This window comes from Gavialis gangeticus, unplaced genomic scaffold (genome assembly GCF_001723915.1).
Source record: "Gavialis gangeticus isolate Ggan-Ray unplaced genomic scaffold, GavGan_comp1, whole genome shotgun sequence".
NCBI classification, from domain to species: domain Eukaryota; kingdom Metazoa; phylum Chordata; order Crocodylia; family Gavialidae; genus Gavialis; species Gavialis gangeticus.
The window spans coordinates 5938408-5954217 of NW_017729016.1; the positions used below are offsets into that span (position 1 = coordinate 5938408).

General features: G+C 53.1%; 1 protein-coding gene across 1 annotated transcript in view; it reads left to right on the plus strand.

The window, feature by feature from the left end:
- Nucleotides 1-15810, plus strand: part of GRID2IP (Grid2 interacting protein) — a 98998-nt gene that overhangs the window by 60028 nt on the left and 23160 nt on the right. The window contains exons 4-10 of the mRNA XM_019512764.1: nucleotides 1555-1809; nucleotides 4048-4133; nucleotides 4703-4772; nucleotides 6375-6469; nucleotides 8378-8561; nucleotides 11955-12109; nucleotides 13722-13823. Of these exons, the coding sequence (XP_019368309.1) occupies nucleotides 1555-1809; nucleotides 4048-4133; nucleotides 4703-4772; nucleotides 6375-6469; nucleotides 8378-8561; nucleotides 11955-12109; nucleotides 13722-13823 (947 nt within the window). The remainder of the gene's footprint in view (nucleotides 1-1554; nucleotides 1810-4047; nucleotides 4134-4702; nucleotides 4773-6374; nucleotides 6470-8377; nucleotides 8562-11954; nucleotides 12110-13721; nucleotides 13824-15810) is intronic.

The window sequence follows — 15810 nt, forward strand, 5'->3', positions numbered from 1 at the left end:
CCAGGGGCTCCATGCCATTTGCTGCCTGCTGGTTTTTGACATGAGACCTGAAAAGTCCTGGCCTGGTTTCCCCTGTGCAGATCCTAACACTTCTGGGGACACTTTTGACACGTCAGGGTTTGCTTAACTTCCCTTGACTACAGTTTCTCTGCTTCCCATCTCTGCTGTGTGGGGTCCTGCCCGCCCCCAAGTAGCGGTTCCACATATAGACGATTCAGGAAGCACTCGGGATCTCGCAGGACTGAGACACTGACACCGATACAGAAAATGCATTTATGCTTCCTACAAAGTGCGAGCTGGGGGGCTGCCTGTTTTGCAACAGCCGTCCAGTGGGCGTAGCAGAGGCAAGGAACTAGTTTTAAGATGGAGTTTATGAATGGGATTATAAAAGATGGCTGTGTACTAGGATCCAAGAGATTACTCCCCTGTTCCTGGGGGTAGCCCGTCTCTTTCTCCAGCTCAGTGATATCGCTCCTGGCTGGTCCTTTTGGCCGCCTCTCTTTCTAGCTAGTGTTGTTATCCTGGCACCCATCACCCTGGCATATCATGGTGCCTCCTTAGGCTGATCATAATATCCTGCTATCCCTTCCTCATTGCCAAATAGCCAAGCTGGAAGAGAGGAGAGCAGGTGTGTGTCGGCGTGAGTCGGGGGCTGTGCAGGCGAATGTGTGGGAGGGGTGGTATCTGGGAGGCAGCTTGCCCACGGGAGGAGCTGGTGAACAGCTGGGGGTGGTAGCGCAGCATCGTCAGCCAGCGGGGCTTGCTTGGGGGTGTTCGTGCACCTGAACATCCGGATATGGGAGAGCCTGGAGGGAGGCAGCCGACTTGGTCCCACGCTTGCTCTCAGTGAGCAGTCACTCTGAAATAGCTGCTCAGAGACCCTTTCTGCAACGAACTGTGCTTCAGAGCTGCAGGCTTTCACACAAGCAGCTTCCAGGCGCTGCAGGGGGAGGGAGAAGACATCAGTGGAGTTGCGAGCCACTGGAGCTGAAGGAAACTGGTCTTTGCAAGAGAACAGGAGTGAGCATCCTGCTCCCTCATTCCGAGCAGCCTGGCAAGTTCTGTTGGGGAGGGGAGGGGAGGGGGAAGTATTTAATCCAGGACTCCAGCTGCACCTTGTCATTAGCAGAGCAGACGGACCGGCAGCTGACGGAGCCTCGGACACAGGACACAAGGCGGGGGCAAAGAGTTGTTTAGCTCGCGCTCTGCCAGAGCAAACTCCTCCTGCTTTCACAGCCGCGTGCTCCCAAACTGCAGGTGCTCCGGAGAGGGTGGCATTCGGCTCTCTACAAAACGAAGCGGAGCTGTGAGGAGGAGGAGGGGTGGGGAGGACTTGGCAACTGGATCCCACCAGAATACCCAGCAGCTGATTTAGCCAAAGATGAGCTAATCACCCCCGCTGCACACAGCCCCCATGCCTGCTTCCTGGGGCGCTCGGAAGACCGACGCGGGGTGCTAGGGCCACAGCAGGCCATTGTGAGCAGTCTCCCCCAGTCTCTCTGCCCCCGCCCCTGCCAGCAGCTCCTGATTTGCCTCCTCTGTCATGTTTGCCAGGATCTTCATCCCCAAGAAGCACCGGCAGCGCTTTGACGAGGTGGTGTCGCAGAGCCTCATCAGCAAGCTGTGCCGCACCAAGAGCGAGCACCACACCAACCGCTTGCGCCGCAGCCGCAGCGAGGACCACCAGGAGCGCCTGCTGGTGTCCACCCGGGCCAGCTCCGTGCCCCGCAGCCACGAGGAGCTCAGCAAGAGCTTGAGGAAGACCACCTCGCTCATCACCAGCAATGTGGCAACTGGGGCTGGCCGCAGGTAACCCTCTCCGTGCACCCTTCCAGGGCAAAATGGGGCTGTGTGCAGGGTGACAGAGCTCTGTTATCTTAGCAATGTGATGGGGTGGGGGAGGCAGGAGAGAGGGGGCAGGGCTTTGGGGCTTGGTGAATCCGGTGCAGGAATGAGCCTGAACGGGGACTTGCAGGCATTGGGAAAGTCTGGACTCCATGTTCCAGCTGAGTTTGTCTCCAGGCAGGACCCTTCCACCTTGAAGGCATCTTACTGCTTGTTCTCTGGAGGTCTTTGTAACCTGCTAGGGCTGCAGAATAACTGCCCCCCCCCCGCCACCCAGAGGCCTGGGAAGTCTGGTCTCCTGCCAGCAGGGAGGGACACAGCTTCCTGTCCTGCAGCCAGGGCATATACTGGATCAGCCAGTCCCTGGGAACTCCTTGGAGTCAGGCACATGAGGCCCCTAGAAGCTGCAATGTGAGCTGGGTGAAGGAAAACTGGGACTGATGAGAGGCCTGAGGTACCCCACGTCCCTCCTACGTGCTTGGCCTCGGTCCCTCTGCAGGTCTAGAAGAGCCAGGTCCAGCCATTCCCTGCAGATGCAGGACACCTTCCCATCTCACTGCATGAAGGAACATGCAGGCTTACGTTGTCACAGATAGCAAATCCTCCTACGGGCATGGACCTACACAGCTGATCCCATATCAGAGGTTTCTGTAGCAGTTCCTCAGCAGGGTGCCCATGGCATCTCACACAATTCCCCATGCCACTTTCTGCCCTGACTTCTACTGGGTGCAGCGAAACCTACAGTAGGGCAGGGGCAGGGGCAGGGCTGAGTCCATGGACACCAGAGCTAGACCTGGCTGATGGCTGCATCCAGTCCAGGGCAGGATTGGTCCCTGCCACCATCATTCCCAGGCTCTGTGCAGTCTCGTTTTCCATGCTCCAGGTTGTGGGGGGGCTTCCACCACTCCCCTTGGGAGACGACTGACCGGACAGACAGCTCTGCCCCAGGCCGCCTTTGCCTCATTTCATCCCCTTAGTCCCAGTGCTGCCTTAGGTAGATGTTCCCTGGGGTATCTGTGTCCTTGGAGACTGCATCTGCACATCTTTGCTTTAAGAACACAGCCGCTTTGAACGGCAGCTAAGTACACTTGTTAAATGAATAGCTTTTAAGGGAATTTTCCAGAGCCGAGCTGGAGCAGGGGAGCTCGGTCTCTGCTCCTAAGACCTGAGCAGCTCTTCCTGCTCCCAGTGTCTCTCCCTCCCTCTCACAGGTCCCTACAGGTTTTGTGTCAAAACCTCTCACATCAATGCGTGTTAAGCTTTAGCATCTGGAAAGCTTTGGTGGGCTCCAAGAGAGCTTGATGGCTCCAGGAGGGGTGGCTCCACCAGGCTGGTCTCAAGGTGAACAGCGCACACCCACGTGCGACAGTGATGGCGTGCAATATAATCTGCCCTGCACTGCTGACTCTCACGTCACCCGGAGTGATCTCACACTCTCCTAATGGATCCAGGAGACTCAGCCGTGGTGCTTGCTGGTCTGCAGATGTCTCAGCTAGCTGGTTAGGGGGATGAATGGTGTTTCCAGGGAGTTCTGCATGATGCTCAGGCATTAGTGAACAGCAAAATTGCGGAGCTCCTCCTTGTACTGATGTTCCTACAGGGCAGTCCCTGTCCACTGCAGGTCAGAAACAGCTCTGTCCCAGCTCTTCCACTGCTCCTGGACTCTACTGCCTGCAGCTGGGCTTTCCAATGCCAAGGCACACCAAAGCAGTGGCTGCTTGGGAAAACTGTGACTGCCATTCCCGATCCCACCAGCTGTGTATTTAAGGACAAACCATCTAGTGCAGTAGTTTTCAACCTTTTTCCATTTGCGGACTCCTAAAAAATTTTGAATGGAGGTGCAGACCCCTTTGTAAATTTTGAATGGAGGTCCCAGACCCCTTTGAATTATAAGTGTGGGTATTCACATGCTTTTTGATTGATCGTAATCATCTTTCACAGACCACTTAGACATAGTATAGAGACATTGCAGATTGAAAACCACTGATCTAGTGCAATGTAGGGCAGCCTGGCTCACTGCTAGTGAAACCCTGTATGAGAAAGGTGCTTCTGAGGTCTCATGTAAGCCTCTTGGGAGTCGGTGGTCTGGACAGTCCGGGCTGAAAAACACTTCAGGCCAGGAAACGCTGGGCTGGAGGAAGGGGGTGTGAAACCAGAACAAAATGCTCACTGGGTTTTGACTGGGCTCTCTTCCCCCTGCAGAACCGTTCGGGTTTATAAAGGCAACAAGAGCTTTGGCTTCACGTTACGTGGACACGCCCCAGTGTGGATTGAATCCATTCTGCCTGGTAAGCAACCATGACATTGCTGGGGATGCAAGTCTGTAGTGTTTGGAGAGACATTATTAGGGTGCATTGGCATGGCGTAAACGCTGAGGGCTACGCAGCTCTGGTCCAGGGGTCCTGATGGGGGAGGCCTTTCTGAAGAAGCCATTCTTTCCACAGCCCAAGTGCTAAGAAGGGGTCTTGTCACCAGAACTGCAGTGTTGCAAGGCATTGGGGGAATCAGAAACCATCATTTGACTTCCTTGCCAAGAGCCTTCCCCATAGGTCTGAGCTCCTCTGTGCATGTTCCCCCTGGAGACTAGATGCCAACTGACCATGGCTAAGAGAACTTAGTGCAGAGGAACTGAATTTGTGCTGAGGTGGGAGGGGTGGAAGTGAGTCCCCTTCTGTTGTGAAAGGGTTTTCTGTGTGGGGCTCTTCACTGCCAAGGTGAAGCCAGTGACAGAGGGGGTGGCTTTCCCTGACCTTAGCTATGGGTGCCTTGGCACAGAATGAATGGAGAGCTCAGGGGACTTTGATACACCTGAAATCAGTGCAGCTAGACAACACATCTCCTTTCCTCTTGCATTCAGGGAGCCCAGCTGAGAAGGCTGCTCTCAAGCCTGGAGACCGAATCCTATTTCTCAATGGGCTGGATATGAGGTAAGTTGCTGACTGCTGAAACTTGGCGTGCAAAATAGCTCAAGTGAGAAGCCAGGAGGGTGTTAATTAGCCCAGTACTGCTGCATTCACAGGTGTGAGGGGCTTGTGAAGTTTGTGAGCAAGAGGTGGGAAAGGAGATGGTAGGCGTGTGCTAGATGGCTCCCTCTCCGGGGACCGGGGCATCTAACTACACATGGGCCTGGGTGCTAGAGTGCAATCCTGCCCCAGATAAACATCTGGTGTTATGCTAATATCCTCGTTTTGTCTGCACGATAAGCAGTTTGGCCCCTCTCCTCTCCTTCCTTTACTTACAGTTCACTCTGCTGACAGCCATGCATAATTCATGGAACATTATCAGCATTGCACGTGCAATGTGGCCATCCTGGAACCCCCAGCTCAAGTCCCGGCGCATTAAGCTGCATGTGTGAAATGGCTGTTTGTGGAGAGGGCAAAGTGCAGACCCATCCTAGGCACTCCTGGGAAAGGATCCTGCCCTTAAAACCATGCAGACAGTGATGTTTCTGTGGAGACATTTACTCCCAGATCTGCAGTTACAGAAACAGAGCAAAACTAGACCATTGTCCATCTTCATCAATCCTGCACTCCCCCACGAGCCTAGTAAGAGTAACAGGTGTTCTGGGGGTCAGTTTCACCACATCAGAGACAGCACCAAAGGGGTAGCACAGACACACGGTAAGAAAGTGATGAATATTTAAAGGTTAAACATCTGATGCTCCTTCAGCTGGTTCCTGAGTTCTCAGCTTTCGGCTGATGCAGCAAAATCTTGGCTGAAACCAAAGAACAGAGCAGCCGTATTTGTCTTGTATCCTTGCATCCTGCCTTTGGGCAGGTCTCTGGGCCCCTCAGGCTGCATCCAGAGTGGTTGGCTCACATGTAGCAGAAAGGCGTCTCGCCTTTATTTTGTATATTCTCAGAATGTGGCGGGGAACAGGGAGACCAGGCTCTGCTGTTGTGTCATGTTAGCTGGGAAGATCAGTCATGGGCCCTCTCAGCCCATGCTGAAGATGCGCTGGTTCTGCAGGCCATAACAGATTGCCCAGGCTGTTCACACACGCCCTGCAGGGCTGTTCTGTGTCGAGGCCTGGCTGAGCTCTGCTAGTAGCTCGTGCTTGCCTCTGCTCTGGGTGGCACAGATGGGACAGAGCAAGGTGGGGTCGCTCATCTTTAGTGCAGAGCTGTAGCTTTGTACTGAAAGCTGTAGCCAGAGCCATTGCTGCACCTTCAGTCTCTGTAGGGCCCTTTGTACCAAAGGTGGAGGTAGCTGTGACCCCTGCATTTTTTAAGTGCTTGTTATACCCATCAATTTGGATAGGGAGTTGGACTAAATGACCTGTGGCAGTCCGGTCTGGTCCTACGTCTCTAGTTCAATGATCAGGCCCTGCTGTTGGGAACCTTGCCAGGGCCCCCACCTTCCAAACTGGTTGTGTTTCTCCCCATGGCTGTCTGCCTATCGGTACATTGCTACACATTTCCTTGTGAATCACTTTCTGCATTACGAGACCTCAGGGTTGCGGTCAGGCAGTGGAGCGTATGGATGCTGGAGGTGAAACTCATGTGAGCTCTTTCTCCCTGCCCATGCAGGAACTGCTCCCATGACAAGGTGGTGTCCATGCTGCAGGGCAGTGGAGCAATGCCTACACTGGTGGTGGAGGAAGGGATCGTCAATTTTACTAATGGTAAGAAAAGGTTCAAGTGCCCTTTTCCCTGCTCTGCAGAACTGGCCCGGTGAGCTTGGGCATGTTCCCCCGCAATCCCCATCTGGTTTCTCATATGGGGTTGAGCCTAAAGTTGCTCCAGATCAGCGAGAGTAGCACTTCCTCCCCAAGGGACTAGGCTTTCTCCCTCTGCAGAAAGAGTGTCTCCAACCTGTGCTGCTACCCAAGGGACCCATTGCACTGCCTGCGGTCTTGCGCCAGCCCGTCAGAACAATCTGTACTCAAAGCCCGTGCTGTGTAGAAGACTCGGCTAATGCAGTCCCTCAGCGTAGGTTGCCAAATGCTTTTATATCAGGACTATGTGCATGTGGTGTAATGCTAACTCTGCCGCACTTATGAATAATGTAAGTGGCGAGCTTGTGTACCTCTTGGTGACCGCGTCCAGGAGCGATCGGAACAGAGAGGGGGCAATTCTAGTGTTTCGCCAGCGCGGGTCTGCTGACGTCAGTGGTGCTGCAGCAGTGCAAGTGAGAGGAGTGCTTGGCACAGTGCACTGGCGTTGGGAGTGTTTGCCAAGCATGGGGCTGGCACGGCAGCACTTCAGGTCGGCACTGACCATGGACCTCCTGGGCCTAGGAAACAGCACTGGAGAGGCAGCAAATGGCTCTCATCCCTCTGTGTTGCTGTGGAACACTTTCCTGAGCCTGGCACAAGGGGCTTGCTACGGTGGAAGGCCGAACTAGGAGCCTGGTGCCTTGTGGCTATTCAGGATCCAGGGGCACTTCTTGGAAGTGCCTGGTAGCTCAGCTGGTCCCATTCTGCATCCCCAAATTCCCCATGGGATCCATCACTTCCTGTCCCAAGATGCTATGCAGTGTTGCTGTGCGTGGCTAAACAGCTCCTGTGTGCCATAGAGGAGAGGTGGAGGTGACTTGGCCTTTTGTGCCTCACTTAATCTATGTGTGACATTTGACAGATATTGTCCTCATAGAAGCTGTGGTAAAGATCGAGTCAGTGCTTGCAAAGTGCTCAGAGACCCAGCTGGAAGGTGCTAGAGAAAGGCCTTCATTTGGTGTATTTTTCTTCTACTGCAAAAAAATAAATTATTCTCTTCTAATATGAAAAAAATCACCCCTCAGTCTAGGAGATAAGATGTGAGGTGATGAATTACGTCTGAAAGAATGGGGAGAGTTTCTGTGTGTATGGATTCAGTTTACAAGCCTGTGGAAATAGAAGCTCCCTTGGAGTTGACTCTGTCTCTGTCAGTTCGGTACATTTAAGAAGGGCAAGGTTAATGATAAGCTTTGGTTCAGCCAGAATATCATCCCTTGCATGCAGCTACCAGACAGCTTGTGACACGCTAATGTGCCCTGTTCGCACCACGCTGCTTTTCAGGAGCTGCAGCATTTTTGTAAATTAGTCTTTTTAAGTCTGCGTGTTTCAAGACAAAGACACACATGTCTTCTAGTAAGAGGAAGAGTCCAGTACATCTGGAAAACCCAAGCTGCAGGTTCAGGGAGAAATACTGGGCCAGTCACACAAGTTCTCCCCTGATGCCTGCAGGAGCGCTGCCTGGGAGAGGCATGTGGGATCCAGCCCTTCCCATGTCCAAGTGCAGCAGTTGGCCCACAGTTGGGTTCTCTCCTCATTTATTTTATTATCTGAGCCTCCTAGCCATGGGAGTTGGGTTCCTTCCAAGGGAACAAGCTCCCTCTCACTGCAGGGATACTGTTGGTGGACTTGAGGCCTTCTTGCTTTTCATGAAAGCCTTGACTACAGTCATCCCCAGGTCCTTCATTAATCACCCCTCTTCATGCTGGAGTGCAGTTGCCCTAGAGCTGCCCTGGCTGAATGAACCTGGCCCATGCAGGCTTCCCAGCCCAAGGCTGAGGTTCAGTGCTCTCCTCTCTTTGTGCTCACGTGCTGCAGACTCGGACTCTGGGGACTCCCCGAACCCGTCCTCGGCTCTCACCTCCCTGCAGTGGGTGGCAGAGATTCTTCCCTCCAGCATCAAGATCCAAGGAAGGACCTTCAATCAGCAGCTGGAACATCTGCTTACGCCGCCCGAGCGCTATACCATCTGCAAAGCACTGGAGGGCTTCTTCCAGCATCGGTAAGCTGCTAGCTGCTTCATTCAGGTACTCCTTCGGGCACCGGGGTTGGCAAAGTGTCCCAGATAGCAAACTGCCTGAAGCAAAGCACCGAGGCTTCAAGCAGATACCAGCTGCATTGACTCTGTCAGCACTGCCCAGCTGCCTTTGCACTGTTTCAGCTTAGGACTCCATATGACAGTGCTGAGAATGGCCAAAGGGAACCAAGTGTCCTCAGTGCCTCCGACTTTGGTGAGAGCTTAGACCAACTCAGCATCTTGAGTCTTGCTTCCTTGCATGACCAAATGCCAAACTCAGCTCCTTCCTGCAATGCCTGGGCCCAGAGTAAATAGGGCTGGATTCTTCAAGGCAGGTGCCTTGTTCCAAGGCCAGGACAGGACTGTGGAAGGGGCTTTCCCAGAACAGGATACTGGGCTCAGCTGCAATTCCTTTGTTCTGGTAGCCAGTTCCCAACAGTAGCCTACACTCTGGGGTGAACCTCCCACCCCTACCCCAAGGCTGCATTTTAGGTGGCAGTTAGAAGAGGGCATTAGAAAGCATCCTGAAGTGCATGTGTTGGGACCCTCATCTCTGTCCCACACCTACCCCCTCCCTCTCCATCAGAGAAAGAATGGGGGTACCAGGGTGCAGAATCTTTTGCTGCTAGCCCAAAGAGGGCTCAGAGAATCATTCACACCTACGAGCTTTCCCTCATAATTGCCCCTTACTCCAGCAGAAGAAACAACCTCCTCGTTTTTGTGCCAGTCGGGAATTCTGTTCCTCTCCGGCCAGCCCCCGTGCTAACAGCACAGCCTGTTCTGACAGCCAGCTTTGTTCATTTAGCTACCACCCTGTCTGATTCCCCTCGCATTGCTCCTTTCAGCATTTTGGCGAGCTGTTCCCTTGACCTCTGCACAAGGCGGCCAGCAGCTGGCAGCACTTTCTTCCTGTAACTTGAACACCTCGCTGTGGCCCCACAGGCCCAGCCTCAGGAGGGCTCAGAGCCTCAATAGTGCTCCTGTTTTCTGCCTTTGACCCTTGCCCTTTTTCATGTGGTGCTGATAGAGCCATCACTGAGCCTGGGGTTTGGATACTGGGTATGTTTATATGCTGAGTGGCTGCTCGGTGTCCGCTTGCTTAGGGCAGCTGGTGCACTCACTGGGGAAGTCAGCCTAGCTCCCTGCTCCTTTCCACCTAGAGACCAGGCACTGCAGCAGGGTGGCAAATGTGAAATGCCAGGGATCACATTCTGACTTCTTACTCCATGCCTAGTCATGCAAACTCCCAGAGGCTTCACTAGCAGCCTTGCCTGAACCAAGCTTGAGGCGGAAATGAAGTAAGCAGCAGCAGGATTTGACCCATTAATTGTGCTGGGAGTGTAGTATAGAAGCCTTCAGAAATGTCGCACCATTGAACCTAAGGGGCTGCACATGTGCACAGGGAGGGAAGAGGGAGAGCAGGACTGCTCACTGCACTCGTCTTCATTTCCCCTTGAGCTCTGGGGCTTGAAGTGCAACCCACTGAAATCACCTGCCATCCCTTGTGCAGCCCTGCAGCCTGGGAGTTGGAAGTGGAGTTTCACCCTTCATTTCAGTGGCAGCAAGACAGGCCCCAAAATACTGAGAACAGCCAGTCCCTGGCTTCCCTTCCCAGGTGCTGCACTGTGCAAACAGCTTGGTCCTTCTGGCAGTTTCCTTCCCCCCCCCATGGGTGACTATGGACCCTGCAAGCCAGAGTGCTGAGTGTTGGACCAGTGCGAATGAAGCAGAGGAAATAGCATCATCTGCATGCTCACTGAATGACTGCTTGTGTAGGTGTTTGCCAGGTGTTTGATGAGAGAGACCAGATGGGGCTGCTCAGGTATATGCTACAAGGTCAGAGCTGTGTGATATCACACTGCCCATCTCAGCAGCCCTCGAGCTACTACAGCAGTCCCTTCTCTGACAAGGGTGGTTATGAGGGCTATGGAGGCAAGATGCATATATTTAGTGTCAATATCTGCAGCCTCCAAAGGAAGGAAGCATTTTCTAGGGGACAGGGAAGTCAGGACACCTGTGCCCAGCTTTCAGCTCCCCATCCCATTGGCTTGTGATCTTCACAAGTCCCTGCACCTTGAAAGCTATTCTTCCCATCAGAGTCTCTCTCACGAGGATGTAAAAAGAGGGTTAACAAACATGACACACCTCAAGAGCTGTGTGTGGAAGGAATGGCTGAAACAGGCTGTGGCCCATGGAGCAATGAGCAGCACCAGCAGCATCCTGGGAACTGAGCTGCCCTGTGAGTGCATGAGATTGAAGTCTGTACAGTGCTCTGCTTCTGCCTGGTCTTGGAGGCTGCCCCTCACCAGTGGGGTCATCTGACCCCAGCAGTCTTTCCTGCCCAGGTGCAGGAGGGCTGGACCTGGTGATTTCATGAGGTCCTTTCCAGCCCCTAACATCTTTGAATGCAAACAGCTTCACTGCACTGGTCTCAAGCCTTTCCACCCAGGCATCCCTTGCTGCTGCACAGCTAAGGCAGTCTGTGCTTTCAGAAGCCAGTGGTAGTTCTGATAGAAGCTTATGAGCCTGACCCCATAGTTTCCTTCCAATTTATTGTGGCTTGGTTAGCATTAGCTCTAGATGACTACACCTGCAACAGGGCATTACCAGCTAAAAGCACTTGCCCTCTGGCTGCTACCTGCTTGCCCAGCCCCTCCAGAGGGCCAGCATTTGGGGTTTAGCTCAGACCACACCTAAATACTCTTCCTCATTGAGCACATGTGAGCCCTGTGTGGCTCCTCCAGCCTCTTTTCAGACTCAGGACACCTGTCCTGTTAACATGGGGCTGTCTTGGGCTACAGCTCTTTACCCTCCACTTACACTGCCTTTCCCTTCTCATGCTAGAGTCACTTGGTTTTTTCTCCAGCTTTGCTATCCTTTTCCATGGTACAGAAATGTCTAGACCACCTATAAGATGGTGCTGGGTAAACAGACCCAGCCCAGATGCCTCCTCTTGGCAGGGGCTGTTCTCCACACTCAAAACCCCCAACTTGCTTTTCCCTGGGGCATTTCCTGCTCACTGCCTGTCTAACCCTCAGCCCTCCAGAGGGTTTCATTTTCTGAAGGGCTGTCCTTTCCCTATCTCTAGGTGTAACCCCACCCTCAACATGGCCCCCATAGGTCAGCAAGTGAGTGGAAGCAGTGCTTTTTATAGCCAGGTTGTCCCATGAGCTGAGACTCCACCTCCTACCAGGACCACCAAATGTATGAGAACTACATTTCCCACAATCCTTTAGCTTTAAAAGGACAGGAACCAGGTGCTTGCCCAGCACTCCCTCTTAAAAAAAAGAGAGAAGCCTTCAGCATTCAAATATGGGTTGGGCAAAGGGAGGTTGGAAAAGACATAATGCAGCAGATGTGCATGCCCTGTGCCCACAGGAACATTGACACGCTCATTGTGGATGCGTACCCTGTGCTGGACACGCCAGCCAAGCAGGTCATTTGGCAGTTCATCTACCAGCTGCTGACATATGAAGAACAGGAGCACTGCCAGCAAAAGATTGCCAGGTTCCTCGGCTACAAGTCCTTGGCAGGTGAGAGGAAAGCGCCTGCCCTCTGACAGATGTACAGGGGCCAGTTTCATGACTCCCCTGGGGAGAATGGCTTATTGCCTGTTATCACTGTGCAGTCCAGAGCTGCCTGAGGTTAGAGAGAGGAGACATAAATCACCACGGCAGAAGGGAGATTGCTGGTTCTTCAGGAGGGCCTCATTCTGCCCTGCCTCATGCCTTCTGTTGTCCATTGTGCCTGGGGACGCTTGGGTAAAGTGCAGTCCCATCCACCTGGCAGTACTGCACAGCCACTTTGCAGGGTTGGAAATTACTTTGCAGCCCGCGGAGCAACAGAGACAGAAGGCCTGTGTGCAATCACATCATTCATGAGATACTGAGCTGCAGATCTCGGGCCAGACACTGCCTGCTGATGCCTGAGGGCCATGCGATTTTGAGGGGGGCTGAGGGGGAAGTGTTTGTGGCAGGTTGCTGTAAAGAACAGTCGGTCTTGGGGGGCTGCTTGGAGAGTTAGACTGTTACAGAAGGCCCAGGAGGAATGGATGGCCAGGCGGACAGAAAGCAGGGAAAACAGCTGAAGGGGAGAAATGAATTCAGCATCTCCCATGACACCACATGGTGCAAGGCTGGTTCCGTTCAAACTAAGGCCCATGATCAGACCACATCAGGGGGATGAGGGACGTGTTCGATTCCAGCCAGGAGGCTTGTGAGATGAAGTGGTGTTCTGTCACAGAGCTTCAGGATGGTCTTAGCAATTCGCATGGCATCCTGCAAGGAAGAAGTCCACAATATACCTCTTCCTTCCTGCCACTATCAATTGTTGCTGTAGCAACACACAAGCCAACTATGGTTTGCTAGGGATTATGGGCTTTACAGTCAGGCAGTGAAAAGGCAGGGGAGATAAATTTAGACTGAAAGGTTTTAATCTTTGGATCTGGGTTTGTTAATTACTTTTCAATTCCTGTGTTTTAACCCATTTACTTTTTGCCAATATGTTTATTTTAAACTTAGCACAGTGATAGCTGCAAGAGGGCACTGGCAGTGTGAAGAAGGGGGAGAACTTTTAAAGGCACTGGGTTATTTTTAACACAGGTTCTATTTACAGAGTGGCAGTCACTCCTGTCGGGAACAGCAGCTTTCACAACCATGGTGCAGCTGTTTAGTATTGTGAGTCCAAAAATGCTTGTGCATGTGCTCACACACTTTGACTGCACAGTTAATATGGCTTAATTCATGAATCCAGGAGCTGCAGCAACATCCAGACTAGCTGTGGCTTTCTGGGGATTGTGGGTTTACCATCAGACAGAAAAAAGGGTGAGGGTGAACGTAAGAATGGAAAGCCGTCATGATTTTACATACGCCTTCCAAGAATTCAGACCTCTGTTCAAAGGTAATCTCTCGCCCCCTCTATGTTTTCAGATCAGATATCTGTTGTGTATCACAAGATGTGAACTTTGGCTTCTGAGCTGATTAAATAATATCCCTTGCACTCACACATCATTTTTCATCCTCAAAGCATTTCACAGAAAGTATGCTAAGAATCCCCCCTGAAAAGTAGGTGCCATCAGCACTATTTTACAGACAAGAGGAATGGAGCACAGAGGGTTGACACAATTTGTCCATCTCTTCATTGCAGCAGAGCCAGAGGCTGAGGAGCGGCACCGGAGCTCGGTGAGAGGTGCCTCTTTGTGTCGGGGAAGTCTTCGAACCCGCGGCCCAGAGGAGAGCAGGATGGCAGGTGAGTAAAGACTCCCCGTGGCCAATGCCTCTGGCTGTTTCTGCTCCTCCACAGGCCAGAACAGCTTGCAGAGGAGCATGTGGCAGCACAAGGCATGAGCTGGCAGAGTCAGGCTCAGGGTCTCTGCTAGAAAATCCCCTTCTGTCAGTCAAGAAAGCCTTCCTGTAAAAGCTGCCTGGACTGTAGCTGTATGTTATGTTTACCATCCCCAGCCTCATTTGGAGGAGAACGACCAAGGGCAGCTGCTTTGGGGGTGAGTGCTGAGCTAAAACCTTCAGCTTCCTGCCCTGGGCTTCCTCTGGGGATGAACCTAACTCCAGCATTGAAGATGCAGCTAATTTCCCACTGGCTTGAGTCCCTGGTTGCTCTCAGGACCCCTCTGCCCCTGTTTGGACCTCCTCATTCCCACCTCTGCAAAGCCCACACAGGGGAGAAGCTAGTTTTGAAGGGTGTTGTAGCTTCTTAACCCTCGGAGCAGTTCTCAGCCCTGCTAGGCCCCCCTGGCCTCCTAGAGCCCCTACAGTCTTCCTTGTCCTGCTCTGCCCTGCACAGCAGCTGCAGCTAACATCACACCTTTAGTCTCCCACCTCCTGCACCTCAGTTGTGTCAGGTCCCTCCTTGCCAGCCCAGTCCCTGTCCCAGCCATGACAGCTCTGGAGGGAATTCCTCCTGTGGAGCCTTCTCACGCATCAGCTTCCCAGAGCCATCCCTTCCTCCATAGCCAGCTGAATTCCACTGCTCTAGGTCTCACGCATTCCCCCCACATGGGGATAATTGGACTTCTCAAAACAAGACCCTAATTCCTTAGGGGGCCCTGTCACTGACAGCAGGGACCTCAGCATCCCTGGCCCATCACCAGAGGGTGTTGTTGCAGCCACAAGCCCTTTCCTTTAATTCACAGTGGAGAAAGATTTGCTGCACCTGACAATAATGCAGGGAATCCATGACAGCTGCTCTAGCCAGAACAGAGCCTAGTGTCCCAGACAGATGCTTGGCGCTGGTAGGTCAGGACTCGTGTCCTCAGCTGCCCTTCCAAAGCCGAGACAGGGCAGAGCCTGACATGCTGTCTCCATGCTAATCCGACTGAATTAATGTGGAGCCCGAGGAGAGGGCTGGGAACGGACCCTGCCCGGGAGGTTTCCATCTCTTTTTGTTGCACAAGCCATTAATTTAGAGAAGGGCTTTCTAGGTCAGTGGGATGAAGAGTCCTGCCTGGCAGATGCTGGCAGCCTGCTCCTTGGAGCAAGTGAGGGGCAGCCAGGGTCAGAGGCGCACACACCAACTACGCAGGCCCCTCCTGTACGTTCCAGCACTTCCCTCCCTTTGCCCTCACTACTCCTGCTCCTGCCCACAGTGCTGGATCAGTCTGTTGTCCAGAATGGCAGCAAGCTGAGGTGTCTGAAGGAAAGCAACAAGACACTTGTTAAAAAAGGGGGAAAACCTTTGGTGCTGCAGTGAGAAATGCCTTGGTGCAATGCCACAAGGATGGCTGCATTAGAGACCAAATTGGCATTCTGCCTTCCAGTGCTGCCCAAGAGACCACTACACTGGCAGGGGAAAGTCGATGTGGCCCCCCAAGAAGTGCATGTTGCATGCTGCTGTCATACCAGCACCTTTCAAATGCTGAGGATTCAGGGAAGCGTCACAGCAGCCTGCTCCTGTGGTAGGCAGAGAAACAGCAGGAGCCTCCCTCTGTAACTGCAGAAACAGGCACAGAGAAGCAGGGGGGCCCAGAGCAGGGAGGGAGCTGCTCTCAGACAGGCAGCTAGCACTCTCCCATCCCATGCTGCCAGGCCTGCACTCAGCTCACCTTAGGCTCTGACTGTACAAGGGGATCCTTGTGCCTGCCTGTGTCATGTCATGTCTGTTCCTGTGGGCACCTGGAGTGGGACCCAGGAAAATATGTCCATTCCTTTTTCATTAAGGCTTGAGGACTCAGCAGTCCCTGGAGGTCTACATCTTGCTGCAAACCCAGAGCCTCCATTGC